Source organism: Sander vitreus, chromosome 7 (genome assembly GCF_031162955.1).
Source record: "Sander vitreus isolate 19-12246 chromosome 7, sanVit1, whole genome shotgun sequence".
Taxonomy (NCBI): domain Eukaryota; kingdom Metazoa; phylum Chordata; class Actinopteri; order Perciformes; family Percidae; genus Sander; species Sander vitreus.
This window is the reverse complement of record NC_135861.1, coordinates 1,911,914-1,933,907: the sequence shown is the minus strand read 5'-3', so window position 1 is coordinate 1,933,907 and position 21,994 is coordinate 1,911,914. Positions and strand designations below refer to the sequence as shown.

At 44.0% G+C, this 21,994-nt stretch overlaps 1 protein-coding gene across 3 annotated transcripts in view; it reads left to right on the top strand.

Moving 5' to 3' along the window:
- clcn6 (chloride channel 6) overlaps positions 1–21,994 on the top strand; it is a 36,098-nt gene that overhangs the window by 4,314 nt on the left and 9,790 nt on the right. For all 3 annotated transcript variants that reach the window (XR_013502223.1, XR_013502222.1, XM_078254147.1), the window contains exons 3-18: positions 662–727; positions 1,100–1,165; positions 1,254–1,320; positions 6,031–6,137; positions 6,550–6,676; positions 8,332–8,399; positions 9,574–9,632; positions 9,751–9,883; positions 12,795–12,908; positions 14,185–14,351; positions 15,043–15,154; positions 15,274–15,403; positions 16,153–16,306; positions 19,754–19,910; positions 20,635–20,741; positions 21,319–21,505. Coding sequence is in view for 1 of the 3 variants with exons in the window: in XM_078254147.1 (XP_078110273.1) it covers positions 662–727; positions 1,100–1,165; positions 1,254–1,320; positions 6,031–6,137; positions 6,550–6,676; positions 8,332–8,399; positions 9,574–9,632; positions 9,751–9,883; positions 12,795–12,908; positions 14,185–14,351; positions 15,043–15,154; positions 15,274–15,403; positions 16,153–16,306; positions 19,754–19,910; positions 20,635–20,741; positions 21,319–21,505 (1,821 nt within the window). In the remaining 2 variants the exon portion in view is untranslated. The remainder of the gene's footprint in view (positions 1–661; positions 728–1,099; positions 1,166–1,253; positions 1,321–6,030; positions 6,138–6,549; positions 6,677–8,331; positions 8,400–9,573; positions 9,633–9,750; positions 9,884–12,794; positions 12,909–14,184; positions 14,352–15,042; positions 15,155–15,273; positions 15,404–16,152; positions 16,307–19,753; positions 19,911–20,634; positions 20,742–21,318; positions 21,506–21,994) is intronic.

Genomic DNA, 21,994 nt, shown 5'->3' with positions numbered 1-21,994 from the left:
CCACAACAATCCCACCAATCAGTCCCAAAACGTCCCAGTTAGAGAGGAAATTACCTAAACATATTCTTTGTAAATCTTTACAATAATTCCCCCGAAAGAACCAAGCAGACCTGCCTTGTTGCACCATCCAAATCTCTTCAGAACTTGACATTGGGTGGAGCCTGTTTTCTTTGCTTTTCAGCGGCCATTGACAAGAAATTAATAACTGCTAGTGGCAATAGAGCTGAAGATCTTTGCCCGGTTTCGGTCTTAATATCTATCATTTAAACGGGCTCGGGCCGGGCTCGGGCTCGGGCTTGTGCTCCAGGTTCCGCGGTAAATGACTTGTCTGGTGATGCGTTTCGATTAGCGCGAAAACGGATCCTGAGGAGGTGAAACGGAGGCTGGCCTCTGGAGGACTTACTTCATTTCTTTGTTCCAACTTCCAAGTGGCCTAGAGCCTCCGTTAGTCATGAATAAATGACGTTAAAACATGTATAAATGACTCATTCTTGACAAAAGGCAAAAGAGCTGCGTGCGTGCTGTAAATGGGTTTTATAAAGCTGTCAATCCAAATGTACTTGTCGGGCTCGGGCCTTGTCGGGCCGAACTTTTAAGGCCCGATTACAGCTGTACCCTGGACCCAGGTAAAACAGTCTCTGTTGTTTTTAATCTTACACAGAGCTTGGATTATGACCGCTGCATCAGTGAACCCTACATGGAGATTCTGGAGGGGATGAACAGCAAGGTGAGACTACGTAGAAGTTCAAATGTGTCTTGTTTAAATATTTTTTACATTTGACATTTTAATTCTCACTTCAACATATATCATGTCAAATAATGAACAACAATAATAATATTATGTATATAGTGCCACGTCATCGTGTTTAATTTATCTTGTTATATTTTACTATTACTATTTGATATCTCTGTTCGTAAAAAGGCTTTGAGTTACATTTCAAAGTGCAGTTTTCTGCTGATATTTTCTTTCAAATAACACGAAAAAAATCTCGGCGTGTCTTTCACGACGCGTTTATTCCGCCCGTTGATATCGCTCGACGACGATCAGAAAACGACACGTTGTGCAGCGCTAATAAAACTGTTTTCATCCCTCCAATAGAAAACCAAAAAGTATGAAGCAGTACGGTGGATGATGATGTTCGCTATCGGAGTCACAGTGGGTCTGGTAGGTGCGTTTGGGATTTCTTGCTTTTCTTTGCCAGGATTCAAAACGTGTTGCCGATGAAGGAATGTTTCCTTCGCGTCTCTTTCAGGTGGGCCTGTTCGTGGATTTCTTCGTGCGCCTCTTCAGCCAAATCAAATTCACTCTGGTTGGTGATTGTATCCTTTTATCACGCCTCTGCACATTTCACTCTCACGTCACAGTGTTTACGCTGCTGCTAGATACAGTGGTGTGAAAAAAGTGTTTGCCCCCTTCCTCATTTCCTGTTCCTTTGCATGTTTGTCACACTTAAGTGTTTCGAACATCAAACCAATTTAAACAATAGTCAAGGACAACACAAGTAAACACAAAATGCAATTTGTAAATGAAGGTGTTAATTATTAAAGGTGAAAAAAAATCCAAACCATCATGGCCCTGTGTGAAAAAGTGATTGCCCCCCTAAACCTAATAACTGGTTGGGCCACCCTTAGCAGCAACAACTGCAACCAAGCTGCTTGCGATAACGTGCAATGAGGCTTTTACAGCGCCCTGGAGGAATTTTGGCCCACTCATCTTTGCAGAATTGTCCTAATTCAGTTACATTAGAGGGTTTTCGAGCATGAACGGCCTTTTTAAGGTCATACCACAACATCTCAATAGGATTCAGGTCAGGACTTTGGCTAGGCCACTCCAAAGTCTTCATTTAGTTTTTCTTCAGCCATTCGGTGGTGGACTTGCTGGTGTGTTTAGGATCATTGTCCTGCTGCAGAACCCAAGTTCGCTTTCAGCTTGAGTACACGAACAGATGGTCGGACATTCTCCTTCAGGATCTCTTGGTAGACAGCAGAATTCATAGTTCCTTTTATCACGGCAAGTCTTCCAGGTCCTGAAGCAGCAAAACAGCCCCAGACCATCACACTACCACCACCATATTTTACAGTTGGTATAATGTTCTTTTTATGAAATGCAGTGTTCCTTCTACGCCAGATATACTTGGACACACACCTTCCAAAGAGTTCCACTTTTGTCTCATCGGTCCACAGAATGTTGTCCCAAAAGTCTTGGGGATCATCAAGATGTGTTCTGGAGAAATTGAGACAAGCTTTGATGTTCTTTTGCTCAGCAGTGGTTTTCTCCTTGGAACTCTGCCATGCAGGCCATTTTTTGCCCAGTCTTTTCCTGATGGTGGAGGCATGAACGCTGACCTTAACTGAGGCAAGTGAGGCCTGCAGTTCTTTGGACGTTGTTGTGGGGTCTTTGTGACCTCTTGATGAGTCGTCGCTGCACTCTTGGGGTAATTTTGGGCGGCCGGCCACTCCTGGGAAGGTTCACCACTGTTCCATGTCTTCGCCATTTGTGGATAATGGCTCTCACTGTGGTTCGCTGATTCCCAAAGCTTTGGAAATGGCTTTATAACCCTTTCCAGACTGATAGATCTCAATTACTTTCTTTCTCAATTGTTCCTGAATTTCTTTGGGTCTCGGCATGATGTGTAGCTTTTAAGGATCTTCTGGTGGACCTTACTGTGTCAAGCAGCTCCTATTTAAGTGATGCCTTGATTGTGAACAGGTGTGGCAATAATCAGGCCTGGGTGTGGCTAGAGAAATTGAACTCAGGTGTGGACAACCACAGTTATAGTATGTTTTAACAAGGGGGGGGGGCAATCACTTTTTCACACAGGGCCATGATGGTTTGGATTTTTTTTCTCCTTTAATAATAAACACCTTCATTTACAAATTGCATTTTGTGTTTACTTGTGTTGTCCTTGACTTTTGTTTAAATTGGTTTGATGTTCCAAACACTTAAGTGTGACAAACATGCAAAGGAACAGGAAATGAGGAAGGGGGCAAACACTTTTTCACACCACTGTAGGTTAGGAGAGTGGTTCACAAATGGGGGTACGTGTACCCCAAGGGAGAGCTTAGATCGGGCCCAAAAAAATCAAGCCCGACCCTACCCGAGCCCGTGCACGTTGTGTCCGAGCCCGAGTCCGATTTAAACCTGACAGTGTTTTAATACGTGGCCGTTATAACTGACGTTCTCAACTACAACTCAGAGTTGTTTGAACTACAGACATCTGTTTAGACTTATCTTAATGAATACCGGTAATGCAACAAGGACGAAGCACGTAAACTGCTGTTAGTTTATTCAGAACGGATCGCAAATGGATCTGAATGAAGAAACGTAAAGAAAAACCTCGACCCCTAGCTCCTTCAGCTGAATAGTGAGGGGAACAGATCAAGACATCAACATAATCAAAGACCTGGAACCATATAGGAGACTTTCTGGTCTCCGTCACCTGATTAATACTGTCCTTCATCACGGTCTCCATCACCTGATTAATACTGTCCTTCATCACGGTCTCCATCACCTGATTAATACTGTCCTTCATCACGGTCTCCGTCACCTGTTTAATACTGTCCTTCATCACGGTCTCCGTCACCTGATTAATACTGTCCTTCATCACGGTCTCCGTCACCTGATTACTACTGTCCTTCATCACGGTCTCCGTCACCTGATTAATACTGTCCTTCATCACGGTCTCCGTCACCTGATTAATACTGTCCTTCATCACGGTCTCCATCACCTGATTAATACTGTCCTTCATCACGGTCTCCATCACCTGATTAATACTGTCCTTCATCACGGTCTCCATCACCTCATTAATACTGTCCTTCATCACGGTCTCCATCACCTGATTAATACTGTCCTTCATCACGGTCTCCATCACCTGATTAATACTGTCCTTCATCACGGTCTCCATCACCTCATTAATACTGTCCTTCATCACGGTCTCCGTCACCTGATTAATACTGTCCTTCATCACGGTCTGTATCACCTGATTAATACTGTCCTTCATCACGGTCTCCATCACCTGATTAATACTGTCCTTCATCACGGTCTCCATCACCTGATTAATACTGTCCTTCATCACGGTCTCCATCACCTGATTAATACTGTCCTTCATCACGGTCTCCATCACCTGATTAATACTGTCCTTCATCACGGTCTCCATCACCTGATTAATACTGTCCTTCATCACGGTCTCCATCACCTGATTAATACTGTCCTTCATCACGGTCTGTATCACCTGATTAATACTGTCCTTCATCACGGTCTCCATCACCTGATTAATACTGTCCTTCATCACGGTCTCCATCACCTGATTAATACTGTCCTTCATCACGGTCTCCATCACCTGATTAATACTGTCCTTCATCACGGTCTCCATCACCTGATTAATACTGTCCTTCATCACGGTCTCCATCACCTGATTAATACTGTCCTTCATCACGGTCTCCGTCACCTGATTAATACTGTCCTTCATCACGGTCTGCATGCTGACCCACTGGCCGACAACAGTGCTGCAGAGGGGGGAGACACGATGTAGCCCAGTTTACCTCCCACTCACGTCAGGTCAGGACCTCCACCCAGAGCTACGGGAGAAGCTGGAGAGGCAGAGCTTTCTCCCCACCCAATAAGGCGAATAAAGTAATGATTAAAAAAACACAAATGCTTGAACAAGGGCCCGGCCCGATCATAGCGGCGCAAAATATCGGCCCGGCCCTTGGGTCGGGTCCGGTTCGGGCTCGGGCAGAGAATCTAAACTCTACCCCCAAGGGGTACTTTGGAGGACTGCGGGGGTACGTGATAGGTAGATAGATAAGAATCTGGTGATACAATACGTATCAAGATACATGGGTCACGATTCAATATACTGCAATATATTTTGATACTGTACGTAAGGCGATATATTGGGATTTTTTTTAAGTATCATTTTATAAAAACTAATATTTAAAAAAAGCCATGATGTTCATAAAAGTCAAAGAAGTTTACTTTTAGGTAAACATTTCAGTACACAGAAAATCAAACTGCCAGTTTGGGATTGTGGTTCCCTAGGTTCTTAGTGAGCTGATGTTTATATGCTAAAGTAGGCCAAAGTTCAGCCATAGCTACATTGCTAGCTTCTAGCAAAAAGTCAGGCACTGCTAGGCAATGTTAGGTACTGTTAGGCACTGTTAGGCACTGCTAGGCACTGTTAGGCACTGTTAGGCACTGCTAGGCACTGCTAGGTACTGTTAGGCACTGCTAGGCACTGTTAGTGTTAGGCAAGGACACTAGTGGTGCGTCTCAGCATAGCCATCTAGTGGTAGGAGGTTTAAACACAGTATAAACGTGAACCACTGTCTTACATGAATATTTTTGCACGTAAACAAAAAAAAAAAAAAAAGTAAAAATAGAAAAGAAAAAAAAAACGATATTGCGTCTTTGAAAATCGATACAGTATTGCAAAATAAAATATCGCGATACTCAAGTGTATCGATTTTTTTCTTAAGTTTTTGTCACTTTTTTAAAGTTTTTGTCGCTTTGTCAACTATTTTCGACCTGTTCTTGCCTTCCTTCCTTTTTTCTGCTGTCTTCTTTTTTCTCCAAGTTTGTCAAAGTTTTTGTCACTTTTTTCGAAGTTTGTCTTCCTTCTTTCTACAGTTTTTTTTAACAAGTCTGTTTTCTAAGTTTTTGATACTATTTTCCTCCAATTCTTGCCTTACTTCCTTTTTTCTACCGACTTTTTCCAGGTTTTTACGTTTAAAAAAATGCTTTTTCATCAGCATTTAAATGTTTTTCAGTCACATGGCTGCTGTTTGGTAGATCTATCGCTGGTCAGGGGGTAATTGGCTTAAAAACACAATTCAAATGGGTTACATTATTGAAAAAAGTTTGAGAACCACTGGGTTAGGAGAATAATGTTACAGCTTTGGAAAATTAGTCATAAAATAATTCTGACAACAAGAGAAGCCGAGACGGCTGGTCACTGGGATGAATGGGTGTATCTCCGGTGTGATTCTAAAGAGACTAAAGGTTGTTCTACCTTAGCTGAGCGCCTCCAGCTATAGAGAAGTGCAGCGACAAAGGCTGTCTCCCTCTGTCCCTGCTGGAGCTCCTGGCCTTCAACATGACCTTCGTCTTCATCGCCAGCGTGCTCGTCCTCATCGAGGTAAGACTGCTCACGTACAGGAGCTATTCAAACTCTCAAACGCCCATCGCACACGTCTCTCCCCCAGCACAAAGCTTCTTAGGAGCCCTCCGGAAAGTTCAGCTACTTTCCCCATTTTCTAGTACAGACATCCAATCTGGCAATTTGAGATCCCGTGCTGTAGAGTGATGTGATGACGCTTTCATTACATTACATGTCATTTAGCTGATGCTTTTATCCAAAGCGACTTACAATTGCTATATATGTCAGAGGTCACAGAGGTCTGGAGCAACTAGGAGTTAAGTGTCTTGCTCAGGGACACATTGGTTGATGTATCGCAGTGGGACTCGAACCCAGGTCTCCCACACCAAAGGCACGTGTCACATCCACTGCGTAAACGCCTCACATGCTGTGTTTTGGTGTCCTGTTACAGCCAGTAGCTGCAGGTTCGGGGATCCCAGAAATCAAAAGTTACCTAAACGGAGTGAAGATTCCAGGAATCGTCCGGCTGCGAACGTTTCTCTGCAAAGCTGCCGGAGTCCTGTTCAGTGTGGCTGGAGGTAAAGTTGTATAATACTTCTGTACTTAAACTTCTGGTACGTTAACTACATGAATCTGATACTATGTCTGTACTATTGTAGTAGGATTTTGAAAGCAGGGGGAAAGATTAGTAAAAACTATTTCTCGCCGACACACAGTCCCCTTTAAATGAACCAAAGCTCTTCTTAAAGCCCAGTGTGTAACGTTTGTAGCAGTTTATTATCAAAATCTGTGTTGCCCGTTCATGAATATTTACCACCACCATCAATTCCAGGTATTCCTTTTGGCTTGAAATGTTACATTTGCGTTTGCATGAACTGTTGTAGACGCTCCATATTCGTGCTCCATCTTGAGATACGTTAGCCGGTAAGGGACATACAGGACATACTGCTCCACCTTTCGCGTTTTCGACTCACAGCTGCTGCTAATGGGTATCGTAGCTTTCCTTTCCCTTGAAGAAGGAAACATGGAGGACCACACATATTCAAAATCCAAAGTTCAGGAACAGGAGTCTTCTTCTTCTTCGCCCAGAAAAAGAAAACAGATATTGAAAAGAGCAAGAGACCGGCGTCATCAGAACAAAAGAGTGAACGTTGGGGCCTCTTTGGACACACACACCAAATCCCAAGTAGTTAATTATCCTCGGGGCCGCTGCAGTCTCCTTTTCTTTCTCTCTCCTTTCCGTCGGGTGGCGCGCGTGCCCGCTCGTGGTGTGAAGTGCGCGTCCGCGCCACTCTCCGACATGCACTCCAACAACAGCTTCTGACTGGCTAGTAGTCCTTACCTAGGTACTGTCGGGGCACGCCCTCATACTCTGCTTCTGACTGGCTAGTAGTCCTTACCTAGGTACTGTCAGGGCACGCCCTCATACTCTGCTTCTGACTTGCTAGTAGTCCTTACCTAGGTACTGTCAGGGCACGCCCTCATACTCTGCTTCTGACTGGCTAGTAGTCCTTACCTAGGTACTGTCAGGGCACGCCCTCATACTCTGCTTCTGACTGGCTAGTAGTCCTTACCTAGCTACTGAGCATGTGCGACTCCCAACAAAGATGGACAGAAGTGAGATGTCTCACTCTGTAGCTAAAACAGAGAGCTCAACACACAGGGTGAAAAGAGGAGCTGCAGCAATGTGCACTACAACAACAATATGGTGTTTTCTGAAAATTAAACCATGTAAACCTATTATTATATAACCTCTAAATACAATTCTGAACCTGAAAATGAGCGTAATATGAGCACTTTAAACCAATCACAATAATCTTGTGCGGCGCTAAGCGCCAAACAGAGCCACGGTGCCGCTGCAAAATAGTCTCGGAAAGGGACTTGTTTTGGTGGAACGTGTGTACGTTCAAAAGCAGTTTTAGTCGTGCAACGGAAAACTCAGATTGGACAGATAGTCTAGCTAGCTGTCTGGATTTACCCTGCAGAGATCTGAGGAGCAGTTAACCATAGTCCTCACAAATCCACCGGAGGTTAGAACGCCAACACAGAGACAGAGGAAGGAGACGGACACCCGGCTGAACATCCGCGGCCCCTGAACAATGCCGGAAAAGATATCAGATATAGACCAAGCAGGATATGATGTTGAAGAGGAAATAAAGATACAGTGACTCATCATTTCTGTGCTGGTGATGAGTCGGTATCCGTGACTCTGACTCTGTGTGTGTCCACGCAGGTCTGTTTGTGGGGAAAGAAGGTCCGATGATACACAGTGGAGCCATTGTGGGAGCTGGCCTTCCTCAGGTACACCGCCACTCATCCTGAACACAACATCAACAATGAACACTGATCAGTGCGACTGAGTTTGTACTGCGTATGCTTTTATACTCCTAGTATGTGTGCCTGAAATGACCATTTTAAAAGGGTAACTTCGTTTTGTTTTTTTCAACCTGGACCATATTTTCCCAAGTTTTTGTGTCGAAGTCAATGATGGGAACAGGGCGATTGCGCATTTTCAATTTACGTCCGCCATAAATGCTGTTTTTGCAATTGACAGCCTCAGATTATTATTCCAAATGTCTGACAACATTATGGAAAGGAGCCCTTCAGAGATAGACCTTTTTGTTAGAGAGTAAGATCCTTTCTTTTAAACATTAAACAGCCCCGAACTCACCAGACTCCATGTAAATAAACAGTAATTTTATCATCATTAAACACACTTTATTCAAAGTCGAGAGAAACAAAATAAAACTACCAAAAGCCGTCTTGGTTCGTCTTTCCACTGTTCCAACAATCACCACTCTGGTTTGGTTGAAATAAACCCTTAATTCACCCATTTACATGTGGAGATATGCTGGCTCTATACACGCTAAAAGTCCTGATTATTTACATGGAGTCTGGTGGAGTTTGGTGATGGTGATTTCGGGGCTGTTTCATGTTAAACAAAAAGGATCTTACTCTTTAACTAAAAGGTCTATCTCTGTAGGGATCCTTTCATAATGTTGTCAGACGCTTAGAATAATAATCTGAGTCTGTCAGTGGCAAAGTGGAAGGAAATTGATGATGCACATTTGCTCTATAGAATAGCATTGCAGCATCGGTTCACAGCTGCAGGTTACAACGTTCTCGCTCAATACTGGACCAATTTCTTTTGTATTCGTATTTTTTAAGATTATTTTTGGTCTTTTTCCGCCTTTATTTGGTAGGTGAGAAAGGGAAGAGAGAGGGGGGGAAGACATGCAGGAAATCATCACAGGTCGGATTCGTACCCTGGACCTCTGCGTCGAGGCATAAACCTCTCAGTATATGTGTGCCTGCTTTACCCACTGAACCAACCCGGCCACTACTGGACCAATGTCAAAGACTTTTGTTCACATTAGTCACTTAGACAGCAATGTATGGGAAAATAAGGTCCAGGTTGAAAACAACAACTACTTTACCCAAGTGTGCTCATCAGATGTTTTTTCCCTCTTATCAGTTTCAGAGCATCACTTTCAAAAGGATCAAATTTGATTTCCCCTACTTCCGCAGTGACAGGTACGTCTGCAGTACACAATCTTATTAACAAAACACTGTTCACTGCTTCCCTGGAAGTTAGAGTAGGAGGCAAATATTGTCGGGGATAGCTCATGGTGTTGTCTTTGCCGTTTGTCAGGGACAAGCGAGACTTTGTGTCAGCGGGCGCTGCTGCCGGAGTAGCTGCTGCCTTCGGTGCTCCTATCGGTGGCACGCTCTTCAGTCTGGAGGAGGGCTGCTCTTTCTGGAACCAGGGCCTCACTTGGAAAGTGGTACGTCACCTAAGCCAAAGAACACCAAGACGGTCGAAACATTTGTGTTCTTTCATCAGTGGATATTACTTTAAAGGTCCCATGACATGGTGCTCTTTGGATGCTTTTATATAGGCCTTAGTGGTCCCCTAATACTGTATCTGAAGTCTCTTTTATATAGGCCTTAGTGGTCCCCTAATACTGTATCTGAAGTCTCTTTTATATAGACCTTAGTGGTCCCCCTAATACTGTATCTGAAGTCTCTTTTATATAGACCTTAGTGGTCCCCCTAATACTGTATCTGAAGTCTCTTTTATATAGACCTTAGTGGTCCCCTAATACTGTATCTGAAGTCTCTTTTATATAGACCTTAGTGGTCCCCCTAATACTGTATCTGAAGTCTCTTTTATATAGGCCTTAGTGGTCCCCTAATACTGTATCTGAAGTCTCTTTTATATAGACCTTAGTGGTCCCCTAATACTGTATCTGAAGTCTCTTTTATATAGACCTTAGTGGTCCCCTAATACTGTATCTGAAGTCTCTTTTATATAGACCTTAGTGGTCCCCTAATACTGTATCTGAAGTCTCTTTTATATAGACCTTAGTGGTCCCCCTAATACTGTATCTGAAGTCTCTTTTATATAGACCTTAGTGGTCCCCTAATACTGTATCTGAAGTCTCTTTTATATAGGCCTTAGTGGTCCCCTAATACTGTATCTGAAGTCTCTTTTATATAGGCCTTAGTGGTCCCCTAATACTGTATCTGAAGTCTCTTTTATATAGACCTTAGTGGTCCCCTAATACTGTATCTGAAGTCTCTTTTATATAGACCTTAGTGGTCCCCTAATACTGTATCTGAAGTCTCTTTTATATAGACCTTAGTGGTCCCCCTAATACTGTATCTGAAGTCTCTTTTATATAGACCTTAGTGGTCCCCTAATACTGTATCTGAAGTCTCTTTTATAGAGCCAGTCCCACAATGAGCTTTCCTTAGGATGAGACATTTCTGTGTCTGTAGCTATTGAGGAGGAGAGAGGGGGGGGGCAAGGTGGAGGATGGGGGTGTGGCCTTGACCAACTGCCACTTTGCTCCTTTGAAAGCCATGATGTCTCTCTCTCTCTCTCATGGGGGGGCCAAATTCTCTGGGGGCCAAATTCTCTGGGCGAGCAAAGCAGAGAAAGGGGAGGTAACCTTTCCCCTTATGATGTCATGAAGGGAAGATTCCAGATCTGAGCTTTCATTTTCTCAAAGCCAGAGCAGGATACCCAGGGCTCGGTTTACACCTATCACCATTTCTAGCCACTGGGGGACCATAGGCAGGCTGGGGGAACTCATATTAATGTTAAAAAACCTCATAAAGTGAAATGTTCATGCCATGGGACCTTTAAACATTAAGAAAACAAACAAGGGATTTTCCCTGAAATAACCACAGGCTGTAAAAAATAATGGACGAAGCTTCCAGGTCTGAGAAGTGAAGCCGACGCTGAAGCTCCTTAAAGCTGCATTCTCTCTAACTTCCAGCAGGGGGAGACTCCACCGGCTCCAAACAGAAGTCTGTTTCTATAGAAGTCTGTGAGAAAATGAGCCTACTTCTCTCTTCATTTATTACCTCAGTAAACATTTTCATAACGAGTTTATGGTTTCAAGTCTTCTTCAACACAGCATGATGTTCATTTAGTAAATGATGCTCCCATTTATTTTAAACCAGACGATACAGCAGGGGATGCTTTAGGACCTGTCAGTCAGGACAGAGGCTTAGCGATGCTAACCATGCTAACACTGGGGACATTAAAATAGACCTCAGCTTGTTTTTGGGTGTTTTCATCTTAAACTTTGACCCTCTCACTGTGTTTTCACTTCATCAAAGTTAATTGGAACATTTTGCTCGCCTCAAAAAATGTCTTGTTGAGTGTTCTGCCAACTACGCTAGCTACTGCTAGCATAACCTTGTAACTTTAGAGAAAGTTTTGCAGATTTTCTGTTCTGCCATTCGTGCAGATGACCAGTACCATTAGCCGGGGGTCTGTGTTTAACCTGGTAAACTGGTAAATCTCCGCTGGATGACTCGCTTCAGAAGGGTTAAAAACATCTGCACCTTTCCGTCTTCAGCCCCTAGCTTAGTGCGACCGTAAACGACCCTGGCTTTGCCTCGTCATCCTCCCCAGCTCCACCTTCTCTTCAAAAACTGTCACATCCGGTTGCAAAAAAACAACATGGTGACACGTATCGCCAGACTCACCGCTTTAAAACAGCAGTCCACAAACCAACGGGTGACGTCACTGCTGCTCCGTCCACCCATTTTACAGTCTGGAAATGACCCTCTGCCTGGGTCTGTCAGCGGGAAAGCAGTGCTATACAGTTAAGCGTGATTTAAGCTTCTGCGTTAAATCAATGCTCGACGCCGGACCCTACGCCGTAGCCTGACGTGCACCTCTCAGAAAATGTAACGACGCACGTCGCTCGGCTGTGGCTTGGTAGAGTCGCATTTCCCCCCCCCGACTCATTTCCTGGTTCTCCTTCTCCATAAACAACATGAAATCAAGGAGAGGGTTAACTTCTCCTGCTCCAGATGTCCCACCGTGGTCAGAAAGAACAGGGGAGACACTTTGTTTCTCCCACTGTGCCCACTGTGTCAATACTCCAAAGATAATCTTTCACTCGCAACTCTCTCACTCGCTCTACAACACACTCCCTCCCCACACACACACACACACACACACTCCGGCCCTGCTATTCTCTTAAAGAGATCGACGCACACACCAGCACACATGTATAATCTTCAGGCCACTTACGTAGGCAACGGCGAAAGCTCTGCGTGGAGCCTCCCCACGACCATAAATCACGCTTTACAGTATATGTAGATAGCACGCAGTACTAACCATGAAGTATGAGCAACTCCCTTCCTCAGCTTTTCTGTTTCATTTTGTTTTAGCTCTTCTGTTCGATGTCGGCCACTTTCACCCTCAACTTCTTCCGTTCTGGGATCAACTTTAACAAGTGGGGCTCCTTCCAGCTGCCCGGTCTGCTCAACTTTGGAGAGTTCAAGGTAAAGAGTCTATCAACGAAGTGGTCTCTCTGCATTTGATACAAAATACGTTTAAACTGTCAATCGATTAAAAAATGCAATCGTGATTAATCGCATGATTGTCAATACTTAACTTGTGATTAACGCAAGTTAATAGCACATTTTTTATCTGTTCTATATGTACTTTTAAAGGGATATATTTCAAGTTTTTAATGCTCAAGTGGTATTTGAGACTGGACGTACTCCGGTGGTAACTCAGTTCACATCGACAGCACATGCAGATAACTTCAGATAACTTTGTGAAGAGAAACATCTGGAAGGGCTTTGAACTCTCCTTGCCGTTCAAAAGATCCTTTTCTTTATCCATTTCTGCTCAAGGAGGGTTTTTTTTTTTTTAGGGGGGGTCTTAAGCTCGAAAGGAGCCAGTTGAGGTGGTTCAGGCATCTGGTAAGGATGCCCCCTGGGCGCCTCCCTAGGGAGGTGCTCCAGGCACGTCCAGCTGGGAGGAGGTCTCGGGGGAGACCCAGGACTAGGTGGAGGGATTATATCTCCAACAAGGCCTGGGAACGCCTCGGGATACCCCCAGTCGGAGCTGGTTAATGTGGCTCGGGAAAGGGAAGTTTGGGGTCCCCTGCTGGAGCTGCTACCCCCGCGACCCGACCCCGGGTTAAGCGGACGAAGATGGATGGATGGTCTTAAGCTGCTTTTAACGATCTGATTTGGTTAAAAATGTAAGTAATAAAGCCTGTTACTCAGAACGGGAAGTCTCTCTTTAGATTAAGTGTGTGGCTCTGGATCAGGATTAGGTTTAACCTCTGAAAAAAACAGGCTACACCCTCCTACAACCCAGATGGCTGCACCTGATTGGACGTACGCTTCACTTTAAAAACAGACCAACATGGAGGCGCATTTGGAAACTTATTTTCTTATTTCTCTTATTTTGCAAAAAATGGTTTACCGAATGTGCTTCTGAAAACATTTTCTGTAAGAAATAAGCTGCAGCTGCTGAACCTGTTTTCATTTTTGATCGACAATGGTCAGTTTAAAAGTTTTTCGGGAGTTTTCAAGAGGCGGCGAGTATCTGAAGTCTCTTTGAAGTCTTGCATAAAGTAGCCTGGACTTCATCTTTATGCGAATGAGGAGCGGGCAACCCGACGCCCCTTCTCTTGAAAGTCGCCACGACGCTAGCAGAATGCATTGCCCGGCTGCTCACATAGACAACGAATGGGAAGCGTGGAAATGACGCTTGCCAATGGACACGTACCATAACTGTCTTGCAAAACTCTGTGCTCAACAGTGTTCAGATGGAGATAAGAACTGCCACCTGTGGACAGCAGTGGACCTGGCCTTCTTTGTCCTGATGGGGGTGGTGGGTGGCCTGCTGGGGGCGCTCTTCAACTGCATGAACAAGAGCCTGGCCAAATATCGCATCAGACACATCCACCCCAAGGCCAAGTTTATCAGGTGATTGCTACAGTCATCACACAGGTGATGATCATGCTGGGAACAGTCCATCTTCATACAACGTATACGTATAGTATTTTCTGATTAAGACGTGTAATATACCTGTATTATTCAGGTTTTAGAAGCATTCTTTGGACATGTATACAGCACACTCAGAATCTGCGTCTCAATCAGGGTTTTTACTGCAGTTTGTGACAGTTTACGGCCTCTTGCCTGTTTACGGTTTATGGTCAGCTCTGTGCGTTGCTTTGGTTGCTGTACACAAACCAACCAGCCGACAGTTTGCAGGGCTGCGGTAGAGATGCACGGCCAAAATAAAAGAAGGAGAAACACAGCTACTTTTAAACATTTTTCAAACACTGCGATATCAAGAGGTTTTTGGATATGCACAAACATCGCTACGCCGACCTTTTCAAGGAGCTGGTTGAAGGAATGAAAGAGGGAGGCTGTGTTGGCACGCTCCAACAAGTCCGACACTGCTGAAATAATCTTGTTTTGCATGGCTACATGTAAACGGTAGTATTAGTGGAATATTTAATTTCATTAGCCATGTAAACAGCTTAGTAGGAATATTGTCTTTTTTTCAGAATAAAGGCAAACGCTGGAGGTATGTGTGCATGTAAACATAGTCACTAAAAAAAATGTGAAGACGTATTTATAAATGTCAATCAGATTTCTGCCCTTTTTTCAGAGTTCTAGAGAGTCTGCTGGTTGCCATGGTGACAACAGTGGTGATATTTGCAGCTTCCATACTGTTGGGTGAATGCTGTGAGCTGTCCTCCCCGACAACCCATAACACCACGGTACATATCGGCTCTTTCCTCCATCTTTACAGTACTGACACACAAGTGCCACAAGTCCGCTATTACATGGTGGGTGTTTATTGGGGGTGTGATTACAGCATGTGAGTTTTTGTTTTCAGCTGTCTGGCAGTGAGGACATCAACTCAACCATTCGCCAGTTCTTCTGCACCAACAAGACCTACAATGACATGGCCACGTTGTTCTTCAACCCGCAGGAGGCTGCCATCCATCAGCTCTTCCATCAGGATGGTTAGCACACACACATTCGTAACATCAGAGCGACAGCGGGTCGTCCTCCGGTCGTTGAGCAAGACACTGAACCCTAACTTTCTCCCTGGATGCTGCTATGTGGCTGTCCACTGCTCCTAATGCATAGCTAAAAATAATGGTTAAACGGTAGAAATAGTTAGCTAAAAATAATGGTTAAACGGTAGAAATAGTTAGCTAAAAATAATGGTTAAACGGTAGAAATAGTTAGCTAAAAATAATGGTTAAACGGTAGAAATAGTTAGCTAAAAATAATGGTTAAACGGTAGAAATAGTTAGCTAAAAGTAATGGTTAAACGGTAGAAATAGCTAAAAGTAATGACTAAAAAGTCTAAATGAGTTGCTAAAAGTAATGGATAGACAGGTGAAAGTTATCTGAAAGTAGAGTATGTATAGTGTATTACAAGTAATGGATAAACTATGAAATAGCTCAAAGTGGTGCAAAAACGGCTGTAATGGTTAGCTTAAACATCTGACTAAACTGTTGAATTACTTAGCTAGAATTAAGGGATAAATGGTTGAACTTGTTAGCTAAAAGCAAAAGACAAACCGTTGAAATAGTTAGCTTAAAGCAACGGATAAACAGTTGAAGTAGTTAGCTAAAAGTAATGAGCATCTGACAGAGCTGTGGGGGTAGACCTTACTCATAACAAAATGATTGAGAACCACTGGTGTATATATTATTCATGGTCTGGTCATAATGAACACCTGCCTCCTGTTCCTCCCGTCAGGTACCTTCAGCCCCGTGACTCTGTCCGTGTTCTTCCTGCTGTACTTCCTGTTGGCCTGCTGGACCTACGGTTTGTCTGTACCCAGTGGTCTCTTTGTCCCCTCGCTGCTCTGTGGGGCGGCTTTTGGACGTCTGGTTGCCAACATCCTCAAAGTGTAAGAACCATGTTTTTCTAATGTTCTACCTCTTCCTCCTCTCGTCACTCATTAATGCTGCGTTCCAGGCAACCCATAACTCGTGTTTTCACCACCTTCTACCCGTGAAAGTGCCCTGGAACGGCAGTCAAACCCGTAACTTAGTACCCGTGAACTCGTACCAGATGGTTGTACTCCCAGTTACAGTTTTTGACGTCACACACACATAAACAACAATGGCGACCCCTTTTGATGCTGTACAGACGCCGGTGGTTAACGGTGAGAAATAGAAATAAATAGACATAAATCGGCAACGTAAAGTAATTCCGCACATTGTAATCAAAACAATACACATACGATTGTGTACTACTACAGGGTATGTTTATTAAATGAAGTCCAAAATATGTCGCTGCCTAGAAATTGCTAGTATCAGCTAGCGCTAGCTAATGTCAACGTTAGGTAGCTACTAGCTAACTTTGTCGTGACCAAGGGGGTCAGCTTCTCCTCGGACCGCGAAACTCCTATGGCGCCATTTTGATGCTAATAAGCCATCACCTCCCGTTAGCATCCCATTGACTGCCATTCATTTTGACGTCACTTTGACGGTGAATAACTTCACATCTGAAGAGTTTAAAGACTCTATTTGTCCGTTGTTTATTTCTAAAAAAACACGACAATGTATAAAAGGCTCCATTACCTTGTACCTCACGTTATGGCTCCGTAGCAGACGTTTTTATAACAATAGGCTAACGATTGGGTCATAACCACGAGACTTCCTGTCTCATAGTAGAGGAGTTACCGTATAGTACAGGAGAAGCTCTCAGGCAGTTTGGACTTCCATTAGCTGTTTAAGTGTAATGACTAATGTTAACTATCATTTTAGTGATCAATAATGAGCCTGTGTCTATGTTATCTCCTTACATATACCTACGCTCTCCGTCTCTGCTAGATTGGGAATGATTGAGATTTCTCTTGGCACAGCTACCAGAAGACTTCCAACTTTCAGACAGGTTGCTCACGTCACATCTACGTCTTCAAGCTCAGTTGGAGGCTGCTCAGTAACGCTCAGCCATCACTGGGAAAGAGCTTCTAATGTCCTTCACTGGTCTCCGTCCAGAGACACGGGATCTGCTGGTCCATTATATATACTGTCTATGGTCGTGACTTTGCCTGGAACGCTACCAAGTAGGCCTGTCACGATAACAAACTTTGCTGGACGATAAATTGTCCCAGAAATTATTGGGATAAACGATAATATTGTCGTTGAGAGACCATTTTCATCTAATATAATGATAATGGCATAATAATGCAGGTACACCACAATCAATAAACTTTTATTTCTAAAGAATATTTAACACTGGAACTGGAAGACATTTTAAATATCCACAATAAATGAACAAAACAACCAAAAACAATAAATAAAATGGACTCTCAGTCTTTGTTAACAAAAAATGCACTGGAATAAAAACCAACACAGTCAAAACGTTAACATTACCTGAAAACAGCGTGTAGTTTCTTTTTAGCATCTCACATCACACTTTCAGTCACTATGACCACTACTACGGTCAGAAACATTTACCAAAATATGAACAATAACGTCGCTGTCAACAGGCTTATCTGCTAATGTTAGCTACTGACCGTTACCTTGAAACCATCCAGCAAATAGACGGCACCGTAGGGTGCTGTTACCTGAAACCGGTGATTTAACGTCACCGCTCATTTTACACACAGTTTAACAACAACAAAAAAACGCTGAGTGGACATTACTACCTTTTTCATGTTGGTTTTGAGCGGTATGCACCCCCACTAACCTGGAAAACGGTTTTAAAACAGTAACATTAATACAGCGTGTCGGAGGAATACAGCGTCTCCTGCAGCGGGGAGTCAGAGGCAGAGAGACCGTCACCGCAGCGTTAGCTAACGTTAGCTTCTCGTCTCATTTGGGGTCTGATAAACTCATAAATTCATCAACTTAATCGTCCACAGTGCTATTTTCCAATAAACTGTAGCTGTCATATTTTTACAGGACCAGCGTGAGTGCGGCTTTCATGTCGCGGCTTTCGTCGTCGTTTGTCACTTTGCCTAAGATTGAGTGACAAGTAGTACTCGCCCTGTTGTTTAATTGGTTGCCATGACTTTGCGAGTGATGACGTCCTGTCACTGTTCCAGTCGCTCACCCTAAAGGGGAGAGAGAGCGGATGACGGTTCGCTCGAGTTCAGTAGAGCAGACGGCTCCGCAGAGTCGTGTAATTACGACTTTATGACTTTTCATAAACAGCTGAAGGAGCGGCGGTGCGCGATGTACGTAGTGGAAACCCTGTTGTGCGTCTGCCCTATTTCTGATACCGTGGCGGCAGAGGAAAACAAACAAGCATGCAAATGGGAATTATCGCGGCCGGAAAAATTATCGAGCTCATTTTTATTTATCATGCGATTAATTGATTTATTGACTATCACGACAGGCCTACTACAAAGTCTTGAGTCGTGACTTGAAGTCGTAACTTACGGGCTAAAAATTGTGTCTGGAACGCAGCATAAAGCTAGGTTTATGGTTGCTGCGGTGTTCCCGCCGCGAGGTGCCATTAAAAAGATCGTTTCCAGCGCGAAGGCTCCGCAAGTTGTCGCGGTGCGTGCTCGTGCAGCACTGATTTTTGTTTTTTAACTCTGCGCACGCTGCTCTTTCAGTTCAACACGGTCGGCTGGGAAGACTGGCCGAGTACTTTGTCTTGACCAAGGGGGTAAGCTTCTCCTCGGACCGCGAACCTCCTATGGCGCCATTTTGATGCTAATAAGCCATCACCTCCCGTTAGCATCCCATTGACTGCCATTCATTTTGGCGCCACTTTGACCACGAATCTGAAGCGTTTAAAGACTCTATTTGTCCGTTGTTTATTTCTAAAGAAACACGACAATGTATAAAAGGCTCCATTACCTTGTACCTCACGTTATGGCTCCGTAGCAGACGTTTTTATAACAATAGGCTAACGATTGGGTCATAACCACGAGACTTACTGTCTCATAGTAGAGGAGTTACCGTATAGTACAGGAGAAGCTCTCAGGCAGTTTGGACTTCCATTAGCTGTTTAAGTGTAATGACTAATGTTAACTATCATTTTAGTGATCAATAATGAGCCTGTGTCTATGTTATCTCCTTACATATACCTACGCTCTCCGTCTCTGCTAGATTGGGAATGATTGAGATTTCTCTTGGCACAGCTACCAGAAGACTTCCAACTTTCAGACTGTTGCTCACGTCACATCTACGTCTTCAAGCTCAGTTGGAGGCTGTTCAGTAACGCTCAGCCATCACCGGGAAAGAGCTTCTAATGTCCTTCACTGGTCTCCGTCCAGAGACACGGGATCTGCTGTGTCCATTTCTTTAACTGTCTATGCTATAACCAAGTCTTCAGTCCCCGCTGACTGGAGTGGAGTGGTACTGGTTCTTACTGTGTGTCTGTCCATTGTTAGGAAACTGGGAATGGCCATCTACTCTGGGACCTTCGCTCTCATCGGAGCTGCCGCCTTCCTCGGAGGCGTTGTCAGAATGACCATCAGTCTGACTGTCATCCTCATTGAATCCACCAATGAAATCACATACGGGCTGCCCATCATGATCACTCTAATGGTACACTGTCATGTTATGTATTTCGGTATTTTCTACTATCAACCACTGTGCTGTTTTTGAACAAGTTAAAAGTTAAAAGAAACATATTATGTTTTGTTACCAGTGTTTTCCCTGGCTTTGTGGAAGACTTAGGTGTGCGTATCTGGCGACGGGTTGAGGCGTCCTTCAAGAAAATGTTGCGTTTTTCAATTTAAAAAAGCAATTTCCCCGTACATTTTGTGTCTCTTAGTGGGATTTTGTCTCTTTGTAGTCGTGTTGTGTCTCTTTTTGATCATTTTTGTTTTTTTTGGGGTTTATGGAAGGCGGGTCATTTTTGACCCAGAGAATAAGAGAAAGATACAGAAAGTGAAGACTACACAAGGGTTAAAGCTGCATTCTCTCTAACTTCCAGCAGGGGGAGACTCCACCGGCTCCAAACAGAAGTCTGTTTCTATAGAAGTCTGTGAGAAAATGAGCCTACTTCTCACTTGATTTATTACCTCAGTGCGTGATCTCTGAAGGCTTGTATCATGTGGACGCGCTGACAGTGTTGTTGTCATTACTTAGAAGTCCTCATGGGAGCGACAGAAACTTTGCACCATAGCTTTAATATGATTTCAGGTCCCTATATGAAATGATTTCATCAAAAGTGAAGAGATGCGTTCATAAGTTCAGGCGTGCGCGTGATGCAGTCATGTATTTCCTGTTGGGTTCATGTGATAAATGGTCTTGTGTTGATTATCAGGTTGCCAAGTGGACTGGAGATTTCTTCAACAAGGGCATCTATGACATCCACATCGAGCTGAGAGGAGTGCCACTGCTGGAGTGGGAGACTGAGGCTGAAATGGACAAGTAAGATTTGTAATAGTCTTACATTGCCAGCTCTTATCTCCACAGCACTGTGCAGTGAGGTCTGGCTACACCACAGATACATTCTGGGATAGGAGAACAAAAAAAATGTATTTGCATTTCTTTAAACCAATCAGAATCGTCTTGGGCGGCGCTAAGCTCCGGACGCAGCGACGGGGGCTCTGCTAAATAGTCTCAGGAAGGAACTTGTTCTGGTGGAACATTTGCACCCGCAAAAGAAAACTCCTCATCCAATATTACATGAAGTTAACTGTTGACACAGTACAGTAATGTGAGATATTTAAATCAGCTGATACATGGTTAAACCTCATTATCTCTTACCAGTGTATCTCCGTGTGTACTTCGTCCACAACAATCCCACCAATCAGTCCCAAAACCTTCCAGTTAGAGAGGAGATGCCGTAATTATATTCTTTGTAAATCTTTACAATTCCCCAAAAGCAGGCCTGCCTCGTTGCACCATCCACATTTTCTTAAAAACTTGCCATTTCCAGCCCTAGTGCCCATCCTGTGTGTTCATGTGGTCTGTGTGTTCTTTCCTTTCCCCTCATCTTATCAAGGCTGACAGCCAGTGATATCATGGAGCCCAACTTGACCTATGTGTACCCCCACACCCGTGTCCAGTCTCTCGTCAGCATCCTACGCACCACCGTCTACCACGCCTTCCCGGTGGTCACTGAAAACCGGCAGAACGAACGGGACTTCATGAAGGGCAACATCCTGGTCAGCAACAACATCCACTTCAAGGTGCGTCCTGTGCCGTTTCACATTTGTAGCCGTTAACGCCCAGCCTCGCATCCAGAGGGAGTTGGATAGAGAGAAAAAGGGGTTGAGTGTAATAAAGGACATTTCAGGAACCACCTTGTGGATTTGAAACATCTGTCTAATGATGCTGCCACCTGGCCTGACGTGGTCAGACTCAGGTTCTAGTCAGAATATGAGTAATGCTGCTCCATTGGGCTGGGATTATGGGGCGTGTTTCAACCGAACCAGGAAAGAAAATGCCTCTGCACTCACACTGGATAGACCTACAACCAATCAGAGCAACGGATAGACCTACAACCAATCAGAGCAACGGATAGACCTACAACCAATCAGAGCAACGGATAGACCTACAAGCAATCAGAGCAACGATAGACCTACAACCAATCAGAGCAAGGATAGACCTACAACCAATCAGAGCAACGGATAGACCTACAACCAATCAGAGCAACGGATAGACCTACAACCAATCAG